The sequence below is a fragment of the Leucoraja erinacea genome, chromosome 20 (genome assembly GCF_028641065.1).
Source record: "Leucoraja erinacea ecotype New England chromosome 20, Leri_hhj_1, whole genome shotgun sequence".
Classification (NCBI taxonomy): domain Eukaryota; kingdom Metazoa; phylum Chordata; class Chondrichthyes; order Rajiformes; family Rajidae; genus Leucoraja; species Leucoraja erinaceus.
The window spans coordinates 21,327,454-21,348,824 of record NC_073396.1 but is presented as its reverse complement, the minus strand read 5'-3'; the positions used below and the strand labels follow the sequence as shown (position 1 = coordinate 21,348,824).

At 45.0% G+C, this 21,371-nt stretch overlaps 1 protein-coding gene across 1 annotated transcript in view; it reads left to right on the top strand.

Moving 5' to 3' along the window:
* The first annotated feature begins 7,611 nt into the window (after positions 1–7,611).
* Positions 7,612–21,371, top strand: part of tecpr1a (tectonin beta-propeller repeat containing 1a) — a 72,467-nt gene continuing 58,707 nt past the window's right edge. Inside the window, exons 1-4 of the mRNA XM_055651584.1 lie at positions 7,612–7,811; positions 14,174–14,406; positions 17,138–17,320; positions 20,889–21,011. Coding sequence (XP_055507559.1) covers positions 14,182–14,406; positions 17,138–17,320; positions 20,889–21,011 — 531 coding nt within the window. The 5' untranslated portion in view covers positions 7,612–7,811; positions 14,174–14,181. The remainder of the gene's footprint in view (positions 7,812–14,173; positions 14,407–17,137; positions 17,321–20,888; positions 21,012–21,371) is intronic.

The following is a 21,371-nucleotide window of genomic DNA, read 5'->3' as shown; positions in this document are numbered from 1 at the left end:
CCTCATCTACTGTGTCCGCTGTTCCAGGTGTCAACTCCTGTACATCGGCGAGGCCAAGCGCAGGCTCGGCGATCGTTTCGCTGAATACCTCCTCTCAGTCCGTCGTAACCTACCTGATCACCGGGTTGCTCAGCACTTTAACTCTCCCTCCCAATCTGACCTTTCTGCCCAGGGCCTCCTCCATTCTCAGAGTGAGGCCAGTTCAAATTGGAGGAACAGCACCTCATATTTCACTTGGGTAGCTTACAACCCAGCGGTATGAACATTGACTTCTCTAACTTCAAATAGCCCGTGCTTTCCCTCTCTCTCCATCCCCTTCTCTGTTCTCCCACCAGTCTTACTGTCTCCCACTACATTCTATTTCTGTCCTGCCCACTACCCTGACATCAGTCTGAAGAGGGGTCTCGAACCGAAACGCCACCCATTCCTTCGCTCCGGAGATGCTGCCTGTCCCACTGAGTTATTCCAGCATTTTGTGATCTATGGGCCTTTTAAGGTGGGAGAGGAGGCCACTGTCGCTTTATGACAGGAGAGGACAGCGGTCCCTATAAGACGGGAGAGGAAGGCGGTCCCTTTAAGACAGAAGAGGAAGGCGGTCCCTTTAAGACAGAAGAGGAAGGCGGTCCCTTTAAGGCAGGAGAAGAGGAGGGCAGTCCCTTTAACTGAGCAGGTCAGGCACCATTGCTGGAGAAGTGGATATGTGACTTTTTAGGTTGGGACCCTAGTATGAGCGAGAGAAATAAAGCTGGAAGAGAGGAGGAGCAGGACAAAGCCCAGTAGGTAATGAGGATAGGTATGGGGTTGGTAGGGGGTTTGATAGACAGATGGGCAAAGGCCAGAGATGAAATGACAGGAGGTGTGAGACAAAATAATTGAAGAGATACGAATTGTGAAGCTGGAGGAAGGAATAGTCTCAGAAGAAGGGTCTCGACCCAAAACGTCAACCATTCCTTCTCCCCAGAGATGCTGTCTATCCCGCTGAGTTACTCCAGGATTTTGTGTCTATCTTAAAAAAAAGTTCAGTATATATATTTTTTTAATTACAAATAAATGGACAATAGTAGTGCAAAGTCAAAAATAATGTCCCCTAATCTATTTAGTTTGGAGCCTATTTGGAGGTTGCAGTGTTTAATAGCCTGATGGTAGTTGAGAAGAGGTTGCTCCGGAACCTGGACGTTACAGTTTTCAGGCTCCTTTACGTTCCTCCCGATGGCAGGATTGATATGAGAGCGTGGCCACACTGATGTGGGGCTCTGATGCTGGCTGCCTTTTTGAGGCAATGACTCCTGTAGATCCCTTCGATGGTGGGGAGTTAGTACCCATGATGGACCGGCCAGTAATCACCACTTTTTGCAATCTTCTTCGTTCCTGGGCATTCGAGTTGCCGAACCAGTCAATATGCTCTCTGCCATACATAATTGAGCATAATGTCATAGGAACAAGTACAGTGAGGTACAGGAACAGTGAAAATCTTGCTTGCAGCAACATCACAGGCTCATAGACTGAACAACACGAGAAAACATAAATTGTACATTAGTTAAACAAAATAATGGAATGAAAAAGACTGCAAAAAACACAACATTAGTGCAAAAACACAATTAGGAAACAAGTCATTCACTGAACCCCTTACTGAAAACAGCATGTGAAGGGGAGAGAAGAGGAAATACAGAATAAGTAAGTAAGTAAGTAAGGTTTATTGGTCAAGTATTCACATACAAGAAATTTGCCTTGGTGCTCCGCCTACAAGTAACAACATGACATACAGTGACAGTTACGAATGACTCAGAAAACACTAAACATTAATAATAATAAAACATTAATGAAAAAACACCATTGATCAAGCATGTGAATCAACAAAATACCAGATCAAAGGGAGGCAACAGATTTTTGGCTGTTGAGTAGAGCAACTACTCGTGGATAAAAACTGTTTTTAAGTCTGGCTGTGGCAGCTTTGACAATCCGGAGTCGCCTTCCAGAGTTTGTGGCCAGGGTGAGAGGGGTCAGAGATGATCAACGAGTTTGTGGCCAGGGTGAGAGGGGTCAGAGATGATCTGGCACGCTCGCTTCCTGGCCCTTGCAGTGTATAGTTCATCAATGGAGGGAAGGTTGCAGCCAATAAACTTCTCTGCTGATCGGACGATTCGCTGCATCCTCCAGGTGTTGTGCTTGGTGGCTGAGCCAAACCAGACCATGATGGAGAAGGTGAGAACAGACTCTACGATGGCCGTGTAGAATTGGACCATCATTGCCTGTGGCAGATTGTGCTTCCTCAGCTGCCGTAGGAAGTACATCCTATGTTGTGCCTTTTCGACTAAAAAACAATTCTGTGAAATAAACATTTTAAAGGCTCCCAGGTTCCAGAGTGCCGCGGCCTAAAGGGGGAGCCGCCGAGTCGAGCCGACCCCTGCTTGTCCCCACAAGACTAGAGTCCATCTGGGAGGATGGAGCCGGCAACGGCGGTGGATGCGACGAGCGTGGAGCGAGGCCGGTAAGAGAGGAGAGAGAACCGGGGTCGGGTCTACCGCACCCTCAAGGTGGGCAGTGGGAGGCTACCCCAGGGTGGACGGGTGAGGAGAGGGACGTCGGTTCATAGGTCAATCCACACATCCTAGGAAGGTTAGGGCTGGAGGCCCCACAGCAGCCTGGGGCTCGTCTGGAATGGGCTCCGCTCATAACAACTAGAGCGCGGACTGAACTGTAAAGATGCTGCCAAAACATGGCGACTCTTGCATGCAGGGCCAGTAGACTATTTCTGTTTTCTAATTTGCTAATCGGGGATGTGCTTGGGTATGACAATACTCTTCTGGACTGTTAGTGAGAAAATAATTTCACTGTGCCTTTGCATTTTGCACATGTGATAATAATAGCACCATTGAACACTTTCTTGAGCAGCGCCTTATGTAGATAGACTTCTGCCTGCATATCTAGTCACTATTTTTAGTTTGATGATACAGTGCGGACACAGGCCATTTGGCCCACCAAGTCTGTGCCAACCAGCGGTCCCCATACCCTAGCACTATCCTCCACACTAGGGACAATTAAAAATTTTACCAAGCCAATTAACCTACAAACCTGTACGTCTGGAGTGTGGGAGGAACCCGAAGCACCCGGAGAAAACCAACTCGATCACGGGGAGAACATCCAAAATCCGTACAGACAGCACCTGTGGTCAGGATTGAATCGTGGTCTCTGGCGCTGTGAGGCTGCAACCACTGTCGTTTGGTCTTGAACTAATTTCTAGCGGCTACCCACAAAACAGACAGCAGGTGCCTGGCATTTTGTCATTTACTGAACCTCTTACTGGAAACAGCATGAGGACAGGGGGGAAGAGGAAGCTGGGACTAGATACGGAATAAAAACTAATTCTGTTCAAAGAATGGAAGTGAAATAAACATTTTTTATGCTAGAAATGCAAATCGGGAGCAAGAAAGCTGGAGCTCAGGGCAATTCTGTGACAGAGGCCCTGAATCATTGTGGTCAACACTCATGACTTGGGAGAACTTGTCTCCAGGACTCTGTCTCCCAATCTCACCCTCTGTGCCGGTGAGTTGCTGGGGTCTCGCCTCCCGTGCCCTTGGAGGTGTTCTGGGGGTTCTGAGGTCGGTTGCGGGAGGCGCCCTGGGGCACAGAGGTTGAGCGGTGACCGCCTGAGGCGGGTGGACGGCACGTTTGCGGGTTGTGTGTCAGGGTTGATGCGTCGGTGGAGTGAGCCACTGGAGGCCCTGCAGCAGCCTGGGGCTGGATTAGATCGAGCGCTGCTCCAAGAGGCCGAGCGTGCGGATCAGACGCGGCCTGCGACGGCACAGAGCAATGGTGGAGGACACCGACGGCATCGCCTGGCCAAGCCGTCCTCTGCACCACCAGGATAACAGGCCTTTATGGTCAAGTTTAAGACTCTACATTTTTAACAACTCTGAATTTTACGTGTACAAGATGGCGACGGAAACGTGGCGACTGTTGTGTACTTATTCAGTGTAATCTACTATTCTTACACTCTTGTACTTAAAGTATGATCGTACCCATGTATAGTAAGATTGTGACTGAACCAAATGCAAAGAAGGAATTTCACTGTATCAAGAAACATGTGACAATAAAGTACCGTTGAACATATTCAGGCTGGTTACTTTCAGACAGGACATGCTGGCATTGCTAATTCTCAACTTGGTCCCCTTCATAAGACAGAATTATAGGCCGGTGAGCCTCATCGGTAATAGGAAATCCAAGGGTGAGACAGATAAGGTAGTGATGTTTAAGAGGCTTTTAGACAGGGTATGGAGGGTTCTGGATCTTGTGCAGGCATCATGTTTGGCTCAGACATTGTGCGCCGAAGGGCGTTCCTGTGCTGTACTGTTCTAAGTCCTACCAAGCCAGATGGATACCAACTTGGAATCAGAATTGTCACCTCCTACTCTGCTGCCAACTGCTGCTTTCAAATGTGATCACATTGAGCTTGCAAATATCTCTACTGGCAAGCAAATATATTAACAGAATCTTTCAAAATACTGTAAAAAATCAGACAGCTATCTTGAAGCAAAAGGACAAAAAGTGGTGGAGTAACTCAGCGGGTCAGGCGGACATGGATAGGTGGCACAGCGGCACGGCAATAGGGTTGCTGCCTTACAGCGCCAGAGACCCACGATTGATCCTAACCATGGGTGCTGTCTGTACAGAGTTCATAATTCTCCGTGTGACCACATGGGTATTCTCCGGATGCTCCGGTTTCCGCCCACATTCCAAAGACATGTGGGTTTGTAGGTTAATTGGCTTTTCTAAATTGTGTAGTATAGATTTAGCAGACGGGCGTATGTTAAACTGGCGGCTATCTGTAAGCAAAAGGACACAAAGTTCTCCTACTACTCCTAGCTGGGAAGTTGTGTTGGGTAAATTGAATGGATTAAAGGCCGATAAATCCCCAGGGCCAGATAGGCTGCATCCCAGAGTACTTAAAGAAGTAGCTCCAGAAATAGTGGATGCATTAGTAATAATCTTTCAAAACTCTTTAGATTCTGGAGTAGTTCCTGAAGATTGGCGGGTAGCAAACGTAACCCCACTTTTTAAGAAGGGAGGGAGAGAGAAAATGGGGAATTACAGACCAGTTAGTCTAACATCGGTAGTGGGGAAACTGCTAGAGTCAGTTATTAAAGATGGAATAGCAGCACATTTGGAAAGTGGTGAAATCATTGGACAAAGTCAGCATGGATTTACGAAAGGTAAATCATGTCTGACGAATCTTATAGAATTTTTCGAGGATGTAACTAGTAGAGTGGATAGGGGAGAACCAGTGGATGTGGTGTATCTGGACTTCCAGAAGGCTTTTGACAAGGTCCCACATAAGAGATTAGTATACAAACTTAAAGCACAAGGCATTGGGGGTTCAGTATTGATGTGGATAGAGAACTGGCTGGCAAACAGGAAGCAAAGAGTAGGAGTAAACGGGTCCTTTTCACAATGGCAGGCAGTGACTAGTGGGGTACCCCAAGGCTCAGTACTGGGACCCCAGCTATTTACAATATATATTAATGATCTGGATGAGGGAATTGAAGGCAATATCTCCAAGTTTGTGGATGACACTAAGCTGGGGGGCAGTGTTAGCTGTGAGGAGGATGCTAGGAGACTGCAGGGTGACTTGGATAGGCTGGGTGAGTGGGCAAATGTTTGGCAGATGCAGTATAATGTGGATAAATGTGAGGTTATCCATTTTGGTGGCAAAAATAGGAAAGCAGACTATTATCTAAATGGTGGCCGATTGGGAAAGGGGGAGATGCAGCGAGACCTGGGTGTCATGGTACACCAGTCATTGAAGGTAGGCATGCAGGTGCAGCAGGCAGTAAAGAAAGTGAATGGTATGTTAGCTTTCATTGCAAAAGGATTTGAGTATAGGAGCAGAGAGGTTCTACTGCAGTTGTACAGGGTCTTGGTGAGACCACACCTGGAGTATTGCGTACAGTTTTGGTCTCCAAATCTGAGGAAAGACATTCTTGCCATAGAGGGAGTACAGAGAAGGTTCACCAGACTGATTCCTGGGATGTCAGGACTGTCTTATGAAGAAAGACTGGATAGACTTGGTTTATACTCTCTAGAATTTAGAAGATTGAGAGGGGATCTTATAGAAACTTACAAAATTCTTAAGGGGTTGGACAGGCTAGATGCAGGAAGATTGTTCCCGATGTTAGGGAAGTCCAGGACAAGGGGTCACAGCTTAAGGATAAAGGGGAAATCCTTTAAAACCGAGATGAGAAGAACTTTTTTCACGCAGAGAGTGGTGAATCTCTGGAACTCTCTGCCACAGAGGGTAGTTGAGGCCAGTTCATTGGCTATATTTAAGAGGGAGTTAGATGTGGCCCTTGTGGCTAAGGGGATCAGGGGGTATGGAGAGAAGGCAGGTACGGGATACTGAGTTGGATGATCAGCCATGATCATATTGAATGGCGGTGCAGGCTCGAAGGGCCGAATGGCCTACTCCTGCACTTAATTTCTATGTTTCTATGTTTCTGGAGTAATTAAGGGTAATTAATAGTTGGCATGAACTTGGTGGACTGATGAGTCTTTTTCCATATCGTGTCTCCAAACCAACCTAAGATCTGTCATCCTATGATCTCACAACAACCCAACATTCCAACAACCCAACGGTCTAACAGTTCTGGACACAAAGTGGAGGTCGGTGTTGCCTTGTGGGCATGAGAGGGCCCACCAGTGGGGGTCCCTCTATGCAGGGATTCTCCACCTCTACATTGGGGACCTGGGGTGGAGGGTACTGCACCGAGGCGCCCCGTGCAACCCGTTTCTCTCGCGGTTCACAGACTCGCCAGCCACCTGCCACTTGTGCGGGCTGAGAGAGTCTGTATTCCACGTGTATATGGAGTGCGTGAGGTTGCAGCCCCTGTTCCAACATCTAAAGGGGCTGCTCCTTGCCTTCTGGCTGAACTTCACACCCACCATCCTCATCTTTGGACACGCTGTGGGGTGGAAAGTATCCTCAATAACGATGGGGAAATAGTTATTTAATATTCAGAATTTAAGAATGTTTATTTTACTTTGTATCATGGTGGTGGGTTTGTTTGTATTGTTTTGTACTGCACATATCATTTTTGTAAATACTTGATTAAAAAAATGGTCCAACAACCCAACAGTCCAACAACCCACCAGTCCATTCAGGCCAAACATCCCTAAAACCCCAGTACCCATGACTGCTCCATGAGCCCCCAACAGCCCTAAAACCCCAGTAGCTATGGCAGCTCCAGTATCCACGGCAGTTTCAGTAGGCACGACAGTTCCAGTGGGCATGACAGTTCCAGTGGGCATGGCAGTTCCAGTGGGCATGGCAGTTCCAGTGGGCATGGCAGTTCCAGTGGGCATGGCAGTTCCAGAAGGCATGGCAGTTCCAGTGGGCATGGCAGTTCCAGTAGGCATGGCAGTTCCAGTAGGCATGGCAGTTCCAGTGGGCATGGCAGTTCCAGTGGGCATGGCAGTTCCAGTGGGCATGGCAGTTCCAGTGGGCATGGCAGTCCAGTGGGCATGGCAGTTCCATGGCCCCAACACCAGGCACCTACCTTCCTGCACCCTCAGCTGTCAAGGACAGGCCCCGCCCCCCGTATCTGCATATGACGCAGTGCGTCACGACGCCAGCCTGACGGACGGGTCGCCGGCCAATCAAGCGCGCGAAGAGACCAATGGCGTGTCAGGAGGCGGGGCTTCCACGGAGCATCGGCTGTTGTCAGGAGAGAAGGTTCCGGAAGCCGCGTCCGGCTTGGATGGTGGATGTTGATCGGGTCGGTGCGGCGAGGAGCTGGGCGGCTGTCGCGGAGCTGGCGGTAATGTACTGGGAGCGGTTTGCAGATGTTAGCTCCGTCACTTCACTCTGACATTATTAGCAGCGTTGTAGATTACGATTTGGCGACGGTCCCTTACACCTGTGGGCAATGGTTTAGAGACGGTCCCTGTGGCGATGGTTTGGAGACAGCCTCCTGTTGCGGGTAATAGTTTAGACACGGTCCCTTAAACATGTGGCCTGGTTTAGAGACAGTTCCTCCAGGTGTGGGCACTGGTTTACAGACGGTCCCTTTAAATGTGGACACTGACTGGTTTAGAGATGGTCTCTGCAGGTGTGGGCACTGACTGAAAGACGGTCCTTCCAAGAAGGGTTTCGACCCGAAACGTTTCCTATTTCCTTCGCTCCACAGATGCTGCCTCACCCGCTGAGTTTCTCCAGCATTTCTAAGTATCTACCTTCCAAGTATGGGACTGATTTAGAGACAGCCTCTTTAACTGTGGGTACTAACTCATTTCTTGATGTCCTTATTATACCTTGACTGGTTTGGAGAGTCCTTCTAGGAGTGGCCGCTGGTTTAGAGACAGTCCCTTTTACTGTGGGTAGTGACTGGTTTAGAGACAGTACCTGCTGGTGAGGGTGCAGATTTAGAGACATTCCCCAGGAGGGCACAGGCTGGTTCAGATATGCCCCTCTTAACTGTGGGCATTGACGGGTTTATAGTGTCTCTCAAGTCAAGTCAAGAGAGTTTATTGTCATGTGTCCCAGATAGGACAATGAAATTCTTGCTTGCTGCAGCACAACAAAATATTGTAGGCATAAATATAGAATAGATCAGTGTGTTTATATACCATAGCCCATATATATACACATAAATAAACAGATAAAGTTCAATAGGCTGTTATAGTCCAGAGTGTGTTTGATGTTGTATTTAGTAGCCCGATGGCTGTGGGGAAGAAGCTGTTCCTGAACTTGGATGTACCAAATTTCAGGCTCCTGTACCTTCTGCCTGATGGCAACGGAGAGATGAGTGTGGCCAGGATGGTGTGGGTCATTGATGATGTTGGCAGCTTTTTTGAGGCAGCGACTGCGACAGATCCCTTCGATGGTGGGGAGGTCAGAACCAATGATGGACTGGGCAGTGGTCACAATTTTCTGCATTCTTTTCTGCTCCTGGACGTTCAAGTTGCTGAACCAAGCCACAATGCAACCAGTCAGTATGCTCTCTACTGTGCACCTGTAGAAGTTCGAGAGAGTCCTACTTGACATACCGACTCTCCGTAATCTTCTCAGGAAGTAGAGGCGCTGATATGCTTTCTTTATAATTACATCAGTGTGCTGGGACCAGGAAAGATCTGGGTGTGGGCACTGATTTAGAGATGGTCCCTCCCATTGTGGGCCCTCACTGGTTTTTAAAATTGTGCCTTTTGTGTATGTGAATCCGTGAGGGGGAAAGCACAGAATCATTTACCCACAGTTGGAGAATCAAGAACCATAGGACATGGGTTCTAAGTGAGTGGGGCAAGATATAACGGGAACCCGAGGGTCAATGTTTTCAGACAGAGGGTGGTGGCAACATTGAACGAGTTGCCAGAATAAGTAGTTGAGGTAGGTACACTATCAGCATTTGGATAGGTAATTGGATAGGAAAGGTTTAGAGGGATATGGGCCAAATGTAGGCAAATGGGACTTGCTTAGATGGGATATCTTGGTCGGAATGGAGAAGTTGGGGGCAAAGGGCCTGTTTCCATGCTGTAAAACAGTGATTTGGAGACAGTTTCTTTAAGTAGGGGTATCGATTTTGGAGTTATTCCCTCCAAGTAGATATTTTGATTTAAAGAGGGTGCCCTTAAGAATGTGTTGGGAGTTTTTTCTGATATGGAAGATATAGCTATAGGACATAAAGATAAAAGAGGTAGGATATTTAGGAGGGTTCTAAGGGGGTCCTTCTTTACCTGGAGGGCTAGAGAGAGTGATAAAAGCAGTTTTTAAGAAAGAACTGCAGATGCTGGAAAAATCAAAAGTAGATAAAAATGCTCTTTGGCAACTGGCCCGACCAATTTTCCATCCCCTTCACTGCTCAGTTCGCAATAACCAACCTGATCTCCCGGTGGCTCAACACTTCAACTCCCCGAATCCGACCTTTCTGTCCTGGGCCTTCTCCATGGCCAGAGTGAGTCCCACCATAAATTGGAGGAGCAACACCTCATATTTTGCTTTGGTAGTTTACACCCCAACGGTATGAACATTAACTTCTCCAATTTCAGGTAGTCCTTGCTTTCTCCCTCTTTCCACTCCCCTTCCCAGCTCTCCCGCAGCTCACTGTCTCCGCCTCTTTCTTTCTTTTTCCTGCCCCCACCCCCACATCAGTCTGAAGAAGTGTCCTGACCTAGAGTCTGCCTCACCCGCTGAATTTCTCCAGCATTTTAATCTACCTGTGATAAAAAGCAGAATCACTGAGAGTATTTAAGAAGCCTCTACATGAGGACTTGATTCACCTGGGCCAAGTGCTGGGAGGTGGTGTTGATACAGATGGGTGCCCACTGGTCGGCATGTATGTGGTGGGCTAAATGGCCTGCTCCCATGCTGCAAAAAAAGTAGGCATTAACCTATTTGGAAATTATTCCTCCAAGTCTTTGTGCTGTTAATCTCTCCCCATATTACGCCATGTTAGGTAATTGAGCAATGCAGAGTCATTGAGGATCTTAAGCGTGTAACTGACCTCTAATGGATTTATAAATGGAGCCTTCTGTAGCGGGCTCTGACCTAGTTAAAGACTGCCAACTAAAGATCATCTCGAAATCACTTATTTATAGACAGTAGATTACTGCCCTTTTAGGACAGACTGCATGAGGACGCATTTTGAGTTAGAAATAGGTGCCCCGAGAATGAGGGGCACACCATTTAAGAATGGGCACCAAGTGGTTGACCTCCATTTTCCAGCCACACCCCAAGAATAGTATAGCTTGTAATATCCCACTCTCCTGCCCCTGTAATACCTCATAATGATAGTGAACAACCTTGTTCCCAAGTATAGGATATGACTGATGAAGCCTTCGGCCCAACGAGTCCGTGCCGACCATTAATCACCCGTTCACACTAGTCCAACATTATCCCACTTTCTCATCTATTGTTTCGCTTTTGGTACATATAACAATTCTGTAAGCTAGCCAAGCGGTATACGAGGTGCTGTTCCTCCAGTTTGCTTGTGACTTCACTGGCAATGGAGCAGGCAATGAAAGAATGTGGGATGGAGAGGATGTTGAAGGAGTTTGGGTGAAGAGGCATCTTTTGATTGTAACTTCTCAAAGAGGAAGTCATGCTTTAAGAAGATAAGAAAAAGAAGCGGTGGTTTCTCTAGCTTGCTCCACCACTATTTCTGGTGCACGTGCTCACCTAATTAACCCTTTTCTTCCTGGAGTGTCCAAAATTCAATCAATGTTCGCCCTCCAGTTTCTGAACACCCACAGAGGTTTGTTTCAGAGAACTATAAAAGTGCTGGATTTTAAAGAATATTTGACTCATTGTCCTCCAGCATGGAAACAGGCCGTTCAGCCCTACTCGTACATGCTGACCAAGATGCCCCATCTATGAGAGTCCCATCCCTCTAAACCTTTCTTACCCACATACCCATACAAATGTCTTTTAAATTATGTGATAATACCTGCATCATCTCATCTAGTAGCTTGTCCCATATACCCATCACGCTTTTTGTGCAAATGTTTCCCCTCGGGTTCTTAGTAAATCTTTCCCCTCTCACCTTTAACTTGCGCCCTCTTGTTCTCGATACCTCTATTCTGGGTAAAAGATTCTGTGCATTCGCCCCACCCATTGCTCTCATGATTTTGTACACCTCAATAAGATCACCCCTCGTCCTTCTGTGCGCCACAGAATGAAGCCTGTAGCTCAAGCCCCCGTCCTGGCAACATCCTTGTAAATCTCTGCACCCTTTACATCTTAACAACTTAACAACATCTTTCCTGTTACTTGGTGAACAAAACTGAACACAATACTCCAAATGTGGCCTCACAAATTGGCCAAAATATAATTACTAAGAATATAGATTAGTATAAATATTGTGCATGTCTTTTCATCAGCTGAAAAAAAACATTGAAGAGAGTGGCTGAGATATAGCTGTTAAGACTCAGAAACTAATCAAAAAGTTAGTCAATTCTGAGTAAATATGATAAAGGAAATAGTTTAACTCGCTGACTGGCGAGTTTTGTTTTGACAGTACGATTGTTATGGCAGTAGCTATCTTGATTGGAAGACTTCAAGGTCCCAGCTTCAGGGTGTAACCACAGATCACACACAAATCCCATGGTTCAAAATTAAAAGTTGCATTCACCGAGCGAGCACTGTTTCCACCAGTGAGTAGAAGTTCAAAGAAGGAAGTGTGCTTGTATGGTAAAAACTGAGGTCTTAGGCATACAGCATGGAAACAGGCCATCTGGTCCATGCCCACCAAGATACACCATCTAAGCTAATTCTACTTCCCCATGTTTGCCACATATCCCTCTAAACCTTACCTATCTGTGTACCTCACCAAAGTCTTTTGAGTGTTGTTACTGTACCTGCCTCAATTACCCTCCTAGCAGCCCGTCCCATATACTCACCACCCGCTGAAAGAATGGTTATCCATCGGGTTCCTATTAAAGCTTTACCCGCTCATGTTATCTTCACCCACCACCCCCCCCCCCCCCCCCCCCAGTTTGTGGGGGTAGATCATTATATTAAGTTTCAGCTTAGTTTACTGTAATATACATTAAGACACAATGAAATTCCTTATTCACATGAAGCACACAGCATATACGGTTTAGAGTCATACAGCACGAAATAAAGGCCCTTCGTCCTAATACAGAATGTATACATTCAGTAATTATAAATACCACATCACTGATGGGGTAGTTATCAAATAAGTTTCTTCGGGAAAGGATTTATTTGCATTTGGAAAAGAAATGGATTACTAGGGACTGTTAGCATTGTTTTGTCCATGGCAGGTCATGTCATATTTACTTAATTGAGATTTTTGAGGAGTGTAAAAGGTGATTCATTAGGGTAGGGCAGTGTGTGTTGTCGCCATGGATTTTAGCAAGGCATTTGATAAAGTCCCTCGTGGTGGGCAGATCCAGAAGATTAAGATAGGAGTGTGCTGAGACCTCTGCTGTTTGTGATGCATATAATTGATTTGTATTAAGTGTAGTTGGGTTGGCTATTAATTTTTCAGGCGACACCTAAATTGGTGGCATTGCAGACAGTGAGGAAGGCTGTCAAAGGATACAGTGGGATGTAGATCAGTTACAGATATATGGGCGGAGAAATGGCAGATGGAATTTAATCCAAGCTAATGTGAGGTATTGCACTTTGGGAGGACGAATGTAAGCAGAAACTACACAGTTGATGTCAAGACCCTTAAAACCATTGATATACAGAGGATCTTGGGGTCCAAGTCTATAGTTCCTTGAAAGTGGCAACACAAATAGGTAGTGTTATAGGAACTGTATGGTATGCTTGCTTTCAAGTGACAAGGCATTGAGTATAAAATTCAGAAAGTCATGTTGCAGCTTTATAAAAAATGTGGTTCGACCGGATTTGGAGTAATATGTGCAGTTCTAGTCACACCATTAAAGGATGTATGTAAAGGCCGTGGAGAGGTGATAGAAGTGGATTACCATGATGGTGTCTGGATTAGAGGGTATTAGCTGTAAAGAGAGGTTGGATAAATTTGGATTGTTCTCTCTGGAGCGTTGAAAGTTGTGGAGAGACCTTATGGAGCTATATAATATTTTGAGAGTTATAGACAGGGTAGACGCTCAGAAGCATTTTTTCGCCTGGGGTGGAAATATCAAAGACTAGTGGGCATAGCTTTAAGGTGAAAGGGACCAAGCTTAAAACAGATGAGTGTGGCAAGATTTGATTTTACACCGAGTGGTGGGTGCCTGGAACGTGCAGCCAGGAGATGCAGGCAGATATGATAATGGCGTTAAAGTGACTTTTTAGATAGGCACATGGATATTCAGGGAATGGAGGGATACGGATCACATGCAAGCAGAGGAGTTCTGTTTATTTTAGCATCATATTTGGTACAGTCATTGTGGGCTGACAGGCCTGTACTGTTCCATGTTCTATGATTATTCAGAGGCGAAACTTACAAATTTGAAGCTGGGAATTGGAGAACCAATTGCAGTGCCATTAGATATGAATCATGTTCCTAAATGTTCCACTAGTTCATAAAACAATTTGATTATAATTTCTGATGTTGGGTAATTGATTGGGGTAACATGGTAAATCAGCCAATTGTATCTTTCTCAGTTTGACCATGAAAAGTTGGGAATGTATGATTGGGAGGTTTCCCACTGCTGGCAAATCTGGATTACTGATGTATTTTATATTTTGTTTTATTAGAGGCAGTCATGCCCAGCTCTCTGTTGTGGGCTGTGGATGTCCACGGCAGCGTGTACACTCTCTCTACAGCCAGCCAGTACTGGGAGCTGTGCAAAGATGCAAGTTTAGAATTCAAGAGACTGGCAGCTGGCAAGCAGTGCTGTTGGGGAATTGCATGCGACCAACAAATCTACGTCTATGTCCATGCAAACGAAGTTCCCATCCGATACCAAGAAGAGACCTATGAAAATCAGGTGCACTGACTAAATAAATGTTGTAATTCTTCAAATAATGTCAGCCTAGGTGGCGCAGCAGGTAAAGTTGCTGCCTCACGACACAAGAGACCGTAATCGATCCTGACCTTGAATTCTTTCTGTGCGGAGTTTGCAGGTTTTCCCTGTGACCGCGTGGGTTTCCTCCCACACCCCAAAGACATGCAGGTTTATTGGTTAATTGGCTTCTGTAAATTACTGCTAAATGTGTGACGAGTGGATATGAAAGTGCGAATGCATAGAATTAGTGTGAACGGGCGAATGATGATCGGTGTGGACTCGTTGGGCCAAAGGGCTTGGTTCCATGCCAAAGTAAATAAATATGCTTGAGCAAGTATCAACCTTGTCTCAAGAGCAGGCACAGTGGTGCAGTGGTAGAACTGCTGCCTTACAGAGCCAGAGGTGCTGGTTCAATCCTGACTGACTACGGATGTGAGCTATACAGAGTTTGTACGTTAATATAGTTGCCTGTTTCCGTGCTGTATCTCCAAAGTCTAAAGTAAAATTTATAGATTTGCCTCGGGGTCAGGTGGTTTGGCCTGTTTCCACGCTAAACTAAATAAATCTGTGGGTAAATAGCAGTTTTCCCTCTCCCTCCCCCAATAAAATGCGAGATAAATAAACTGTTTGAAAATTTCAATTAGAATAATTTAAAAAAATATCTCGGATTTAGTCAAAGAGTCATACAGCACGGGAACAGGCCCATCAGTCCAACTCGTCCATATCGACCAAGATACCTCATTTAAGCTAGTCCCATCTCCATCTAAACGTTTCCTATCCTATATTTAAGAGGGAGTTAGATGTGGCCCTTATGGCCAAGGGGATCAGAGGGTATGGAGAAAAGGCAGGTACGGGATACTGAGTTGGATGATCAGCCATGATCATATTAAATGGCGGTGCAGGCTCGAAGGGCCGAATGGCCTACTCCTGCACCTAATTTCTATGTTTCTATGTTTCTATCCATGTACCTTTCTAAGTGTCTGAAGACGGGTCTCGACCCAAAACATTACCTATTCTTTTCTTCCAGAGTTGCTGTCTGACCTGCTGAGTTACCCCAGCTTTCTGTGTCTAACTGTGTTTAAACCAGCATCTGCAGTTCCTTCCAACACATAAGTGTCCTTTAAATACTGTTATAATACCTGCCTTAACTAGCTCCTCCCTCCGAGTGAAAAAATTGCTCCTCAGATTCCTATTATACCTTTTCCCTCTCATTTTAAACCTATGCCCTCTGGTTCTTGATTCTCCTACCCTGGGTAAAATACTTTATACATTCACCCTATCTATTCCCCTCATGATTTTATACACCTCTATAAGATCACCACTCAGCCTCCTGCTCTCCAAGGAATTCTGGAATCTCTGGAATTATCTGCCACAGAAGGTAGCTAAGGCTAGTTCATTGGCTATATTTAAGAGGCAGTTAGATGTGGCCCTTATGGCTAAGGGGATCAGGGGGTATGGAGAGAAGGCAGGTACGGGATACTGAGTTGGATGATCAGCCATGATCATATTGAGTGGCGGTGCAGGCTCGAAGGGCCGAATGGCCTACTCCTGCACCTAATTTCTATGTTTCTATGAATAGTCCTAGCCTGCTCAACCTCTCCTCGTAGCTCAAGCCCTCAGATTCTGGCAACATCCTCGGAAACCGTAATAAATTGCACAGGATTGTGGACACAGCAAAGACCATCACGCAAACCAACCTCCCTTCCATTGCCTCACTACATGCTACCACAGCGAGAAGTGTGAATACGCACGCCTCCAGATTCAAGGATTATTTCTTCCCAACTGTATTCAAGCAACGGAACCTTCCTATCACCAACTGGAGAACGGTCCTGCCCTCCCATCTACCTCATTGGAGACCCTTGGTTTATTCTTTAATCGGAATTTAATCGAGATTAATTATTTAATCGGAATTTACTGTATCTTATCTTGCACTAAAAGTTATTCCCTTTATCTTGCATCTGTACACTGTGGACGGCTTGATTGTAATTGGTACACATGACAAAAAATTAAAGTAAACTAAATCTTCTCTGCACTTATTTTAGCTTCTGCTAGATTAATCTATTTTAGCCCTGTTCTCGAGAATCTAAACAGAATGATGATTTCACTACATCTTTGATGACATAACACCTGGCCCTTTAGGATTGACTGTGCTATATCAACATAAAAGAAAACATTTCTATCTAAATACCAGCAATGTTCTCCCTGAACAGACATAAATTTCTTATCCCGTTGCTTATACATGCAGCAATGACCATAGAAATAGTTTTAGTTTAGTTTAGAGATACAGCATGGAAAAAGGTCCTTCTGTCCACCAAGTCAGTGCCGACCAGTGATCACCCCGTACACTAGCACTATCCTACACACGAAGGACAATTTACATTTTTTACCAAAGTCAGTTCACCTGCAAACCTGTGCTTCTTTGGAATGTGGGAGGAAACCGGAGCTCCCCCGAAGAAAACCCATGTGGTCACAGGGAGAACGTACAAACTTCATACAGACAGCACCCGTCGTCAGGATTGAACCCAGGTCTCTGGTGTTATAAGGCAGCAACTTTACCATTGTGCCACCCTTGATCAGACAATATTTATAATTGTGATTGTAATATGTTGCAGTAGAGGTAACAAGACTTTTTAAAAAGGTATAAAACAAACTGTTGGAGGATGTAGTTTCTATGTGGGTCATGCCTCGGATTTGTTTGGTCTGTTTTATGTAGCGCTGGAATCCTGTGGATGGTTTCAGTGATCATCTGCTCCCCAGTGATCGCTGGCAGTGGAGTGATGTTACAGGACTAAAGCATCAGCCGATCAAAGAATTTAAACTTGCAACGCAACATTGGGAGTGGGAGTCCAATTGGTACGTGGATGAAAATATTGGAGGAGAGCCGACAGAAAAAGGGGTAAGAGATTTTCATGAATAACTTCATATTGTATCAGCTTGGCAGCGATATTAATACAGGCAGAGATAATCAAGGCATCTTTTTTAGTTTTAGAGATACAGCACGGAAACAGGCCCACCTAGTTCACACAGGCCATCGATCATCCGTCCACATTAGTTCTATGTTGTCCTTCTTTCACATCCATTCCCTACACACTAGGGACAATTTGCAGAGGCCAATTAACCAACAAACCCACTATCTTTGGGATGTGGGAGGAAATGAGAGCACCCGGAGGAAACTCATGCAGTTATAGAGAGGATGCAAATTCCTTACTGACAGCACCCAAGGTCAGGTTCGAACCCGAGTCTCTGGCATTGTGAGCCAGCAGCTCTACCAGCTGTGCCACTGCTTGCTCATTCAATCATTTTTTGCATTTATTTATGAATTCAATCAAATCCTAAGTATGTACAGTCATACAACACAGAAACAGGCCCTTTGGCCCAACTTGTACATGCTGACTATGGTGTCCCATTTGGCCCATATCCCTCTAAACCTTCCCTATCCATGTTCATGTCAAAATGTATTTTGAATACGATTAGAATACTTACCTTACTTCTTCCTCTGGCATATTATTCCATATTCCATATCCAGCAGGTTCCTATTAAATCTTTCCCCTTTCGCATTAAACCAAGATCCTCTAGTTCTTGATTCCATAATCTTAAGTAAAAGACTGTGCATTCACCCTTTCTGTTCCCCTCATGATTTTATACACCTCTACAAGATCACTCCCCAGCCTCCTGTGCTCCATGAATGAGGCCGTAGCCTGCCCAACCTCTCCCTATAGGTTAACAAGTCTCTCTGGAGGTTAATCGGTTTAGTTTATTGTCACATGTACTGAGCTACAGTGAAAGAGGTGCTTATCCAAAAGCCTCTTACAGTGCCCTCCATAATGTTTGGGACAAAGACCCATCATTTACTTATTTGCCTCTGCACTCCTCAATTTGAGATTTGTAATAGAAAAAAACACATGTGGTTAAAGTGCACATTGTCAGATTTTAATAAATGCCATTTTTATATATTTTGGTTTCACCATGTAAAAAATTACAGCAGTGTTTATACATATTCCCCCCCATTTCAGGGCGCCATAATGTTTGGGACACAGCAATGTCATGTAAATGAAAGTAGTCTCGTTTAGTATATTGTTGCATATCCTTTGCATATAATGACTGCTTGAAGCCTGCGATTCATGGACATCACCAGTTGCTGGGTGTCTTCTCTGGTGATGCTCTGCCAGGCCTGTATTGCAGCCATCTTTAGATTATGCTTGTTTTGTGGACTAGTCCCCTTCAGTTTTCTCTTCAGCATATAAAAGGCATGCTCAACTGGGTTCAGATCGGGTGATTGATGGCAATTTTTTAGCTTTGAAAAACATAGAAACATAGAAATTAGGTGCAGGAGTAGGCCATTCGGCCCTTTGAGCCTGCACCGCCATTCAATATGATCATGGCTGATCATCCAACTCAGTATCCCGTACCTGCCTTCTCTCCATACCCCCTGATCCCCTTAGCAACTTTGTTGCTTTAACAGTATGTTTGGGATCATTGTCTTACTGTAGAATGAACTGCCGGCCAATGAGTTTTGAGGCATTTGTTTGAACTTGAGCAGATAGGATGTGTCTATGCACTTCAGAATTCATATGCTACTACCATCAGCAGTTGTATCATCAATGAAGATAAGTGAGCCAGTACCCTCAGCAGCCATACATGCCCAGGCCATAACACCCCCACCACCGTGTTTCATAGATGAGGTGGTATGCTTTGGATCTTGGGCAGTTCCTTCTCTCCTCCATACTTTGCCCTTGCCATCACTCTGATATGTTCATCTTCATCTCATCTGTCCACAAGACCTTTTTCCAGAACTGCAGTTGTTCTTTTAAGTACTTCTTGGCAAACTATAACCTGGCCTATTTTTGCGGCTAACCAGTGGTTTGCATCTTGCAGTGTAGCCTCTGTATTTCTGTTCACAAAGTCTTCTGCGGACATTGGCCATTGACAAATCCACATCGGGGGATTTTTCTTTATTATAGAGAGAATTATTGTGTCATCAGCTGTGGAGGTTTTCCTTGGCCTGCCAGTCCCTTTTGCGATTAGTAAGCTCACCAGTGCTCTCTTTTTGTTGATGTTCTAAACAGTTGATTTTGATAAGCCTAAGGTTTGGCTGACGTGTCTAACAGTTTTATTCTTGTTTCTCAATCGCATAATTCTTTGACTTTCATTGGCACAACTATGGTCCTCATGTTGATAAACAGCATAAAAGTTTCCAAAGGTGATGGAAAGACTGGAGGAAAGACTAGGTGCTGAGAGCTCTCTTATACCTGCATTAAGGAGGCATTTGAACACACCTGAGCAATTACAAATGCCTGTGAAGCCATGTGTTCCACACATTATGGTGCCCTGAAATTGGGGTCTATGTGTAAACACAGCTGTAATTTCTACATGTGAAACCAAAATCGATAAAAATACCCTTTAATAAAATCTGACTGTGCACTTTAATCACATGTGATTTTTTTCTATCACAAATCTCACATTGTGGAGTACAGAGGCAAATGAATAAACGATGGGTCTTTGTCCCAAACATTATGGAGGGCACTCTAAATACCACTATTGCATCTGCCTCCACCACCACCCCAGGCAGTGTGATCCAGTTGTTGGAACAAGAATTAAAAAAAGAAAGAAAAAGAAAGTTGCCCTGCACATCTCCTTTAAACGTTACCCCACTCACCTTAAAGCTCTGCCCTCCAGTCAGACATGACAGATGATGGGTGACTTGGAGTAGGTCTTTGGGTGGTGGCATTCCTGAACATCTGTTGACCTTCTGGTTTAGAACGTGCTCTCATAAAAGCCTTGGCAAATTACTACCATTTCTCCTGTGGTTGTACATAGCTGAATGGTTTAACACTTAATGAAACTGACATACAGTATGGTTATACAGTATGGAAACAGGCCCTTCAACCCAACATGTCCATGGGGTTGAAAGAGACAGATAGATCAACCATTATTGATGTGAAGAGTAGATTCGAATGGCCAAATGGCCTAATTCCGTTGCTATGACTATTAAACTTATGTTGACTAAGTTGCCTAATCAAAACTTGGATTGAGTCTGAAGGGTCCAGATCCAAAACGTTACCTATCCATGTTCTCCAGAGATGCTGCCTGCCCGCTGAGTTAGTCCAGTACTTTGCATCATTTTTTTTGCCTAAGTACAATGTGAGCTCCTTTTGTCACTCTTACTTATTCTGGCAGAGTGTAAATTCATTATAACAGTTTAAATTTTACTGTATTGAATTTGCACTGCCAAAATAAAATGTGAATTTTACACTTTTCTGCCTTTTATCAGTGTTAATTTCCCTTTGGCACATACTACCTTTGGAAGTGGATTTCTGATTTCAGATGCATTTGGAAAAGTTGTTGCCAAACTGTTTGCAGACGGAATCCTACCTTTTTCCTTTCTGCCTAGTGCTGTTGATCTTGCGATATTAAAATGTGAAAACCTGTAATTTAACACCCAAATCTGTTTGTTTGCCTTCCAGGGTTGGACTTACGCAATTGATTTCCCAGCCACTTACACAAAAAGCAAGCGGTGGAACTCTTGTGTCCGCCGACGCCGATGGATCCGTTACAGAAGGTACAAGTCCTGCAACACCTGGGCGAAGGTTCGTACACCACTCCATCCTCGACTAAATTAAATGATAATTTAAATTCACTGCTGAATTGGAGTTCTAAATCTTCTTTAGTCAGCGGGTGATGAATCTGTGGAATTCATTGCCGCAGATGGCTGTGGATGCCAGGTCATTGGGTATTGTTAAGGAGGAGAGTGACAGATTCTTGATTAGTAAGGGTGTCGGGTTTATGGGAAGAAGGCAGGAGAATGGGGTTGAGAGGGAAAGATAGATCACCCATGATTAAATAGCGGAGTAGACTCAATGGGCCGAATGGTCTAACTCTGCTCATTTGACTTATGAACTAAATGGAGGACACCTGACAGGCGTATTGAATTGACTCATGAATGAGCA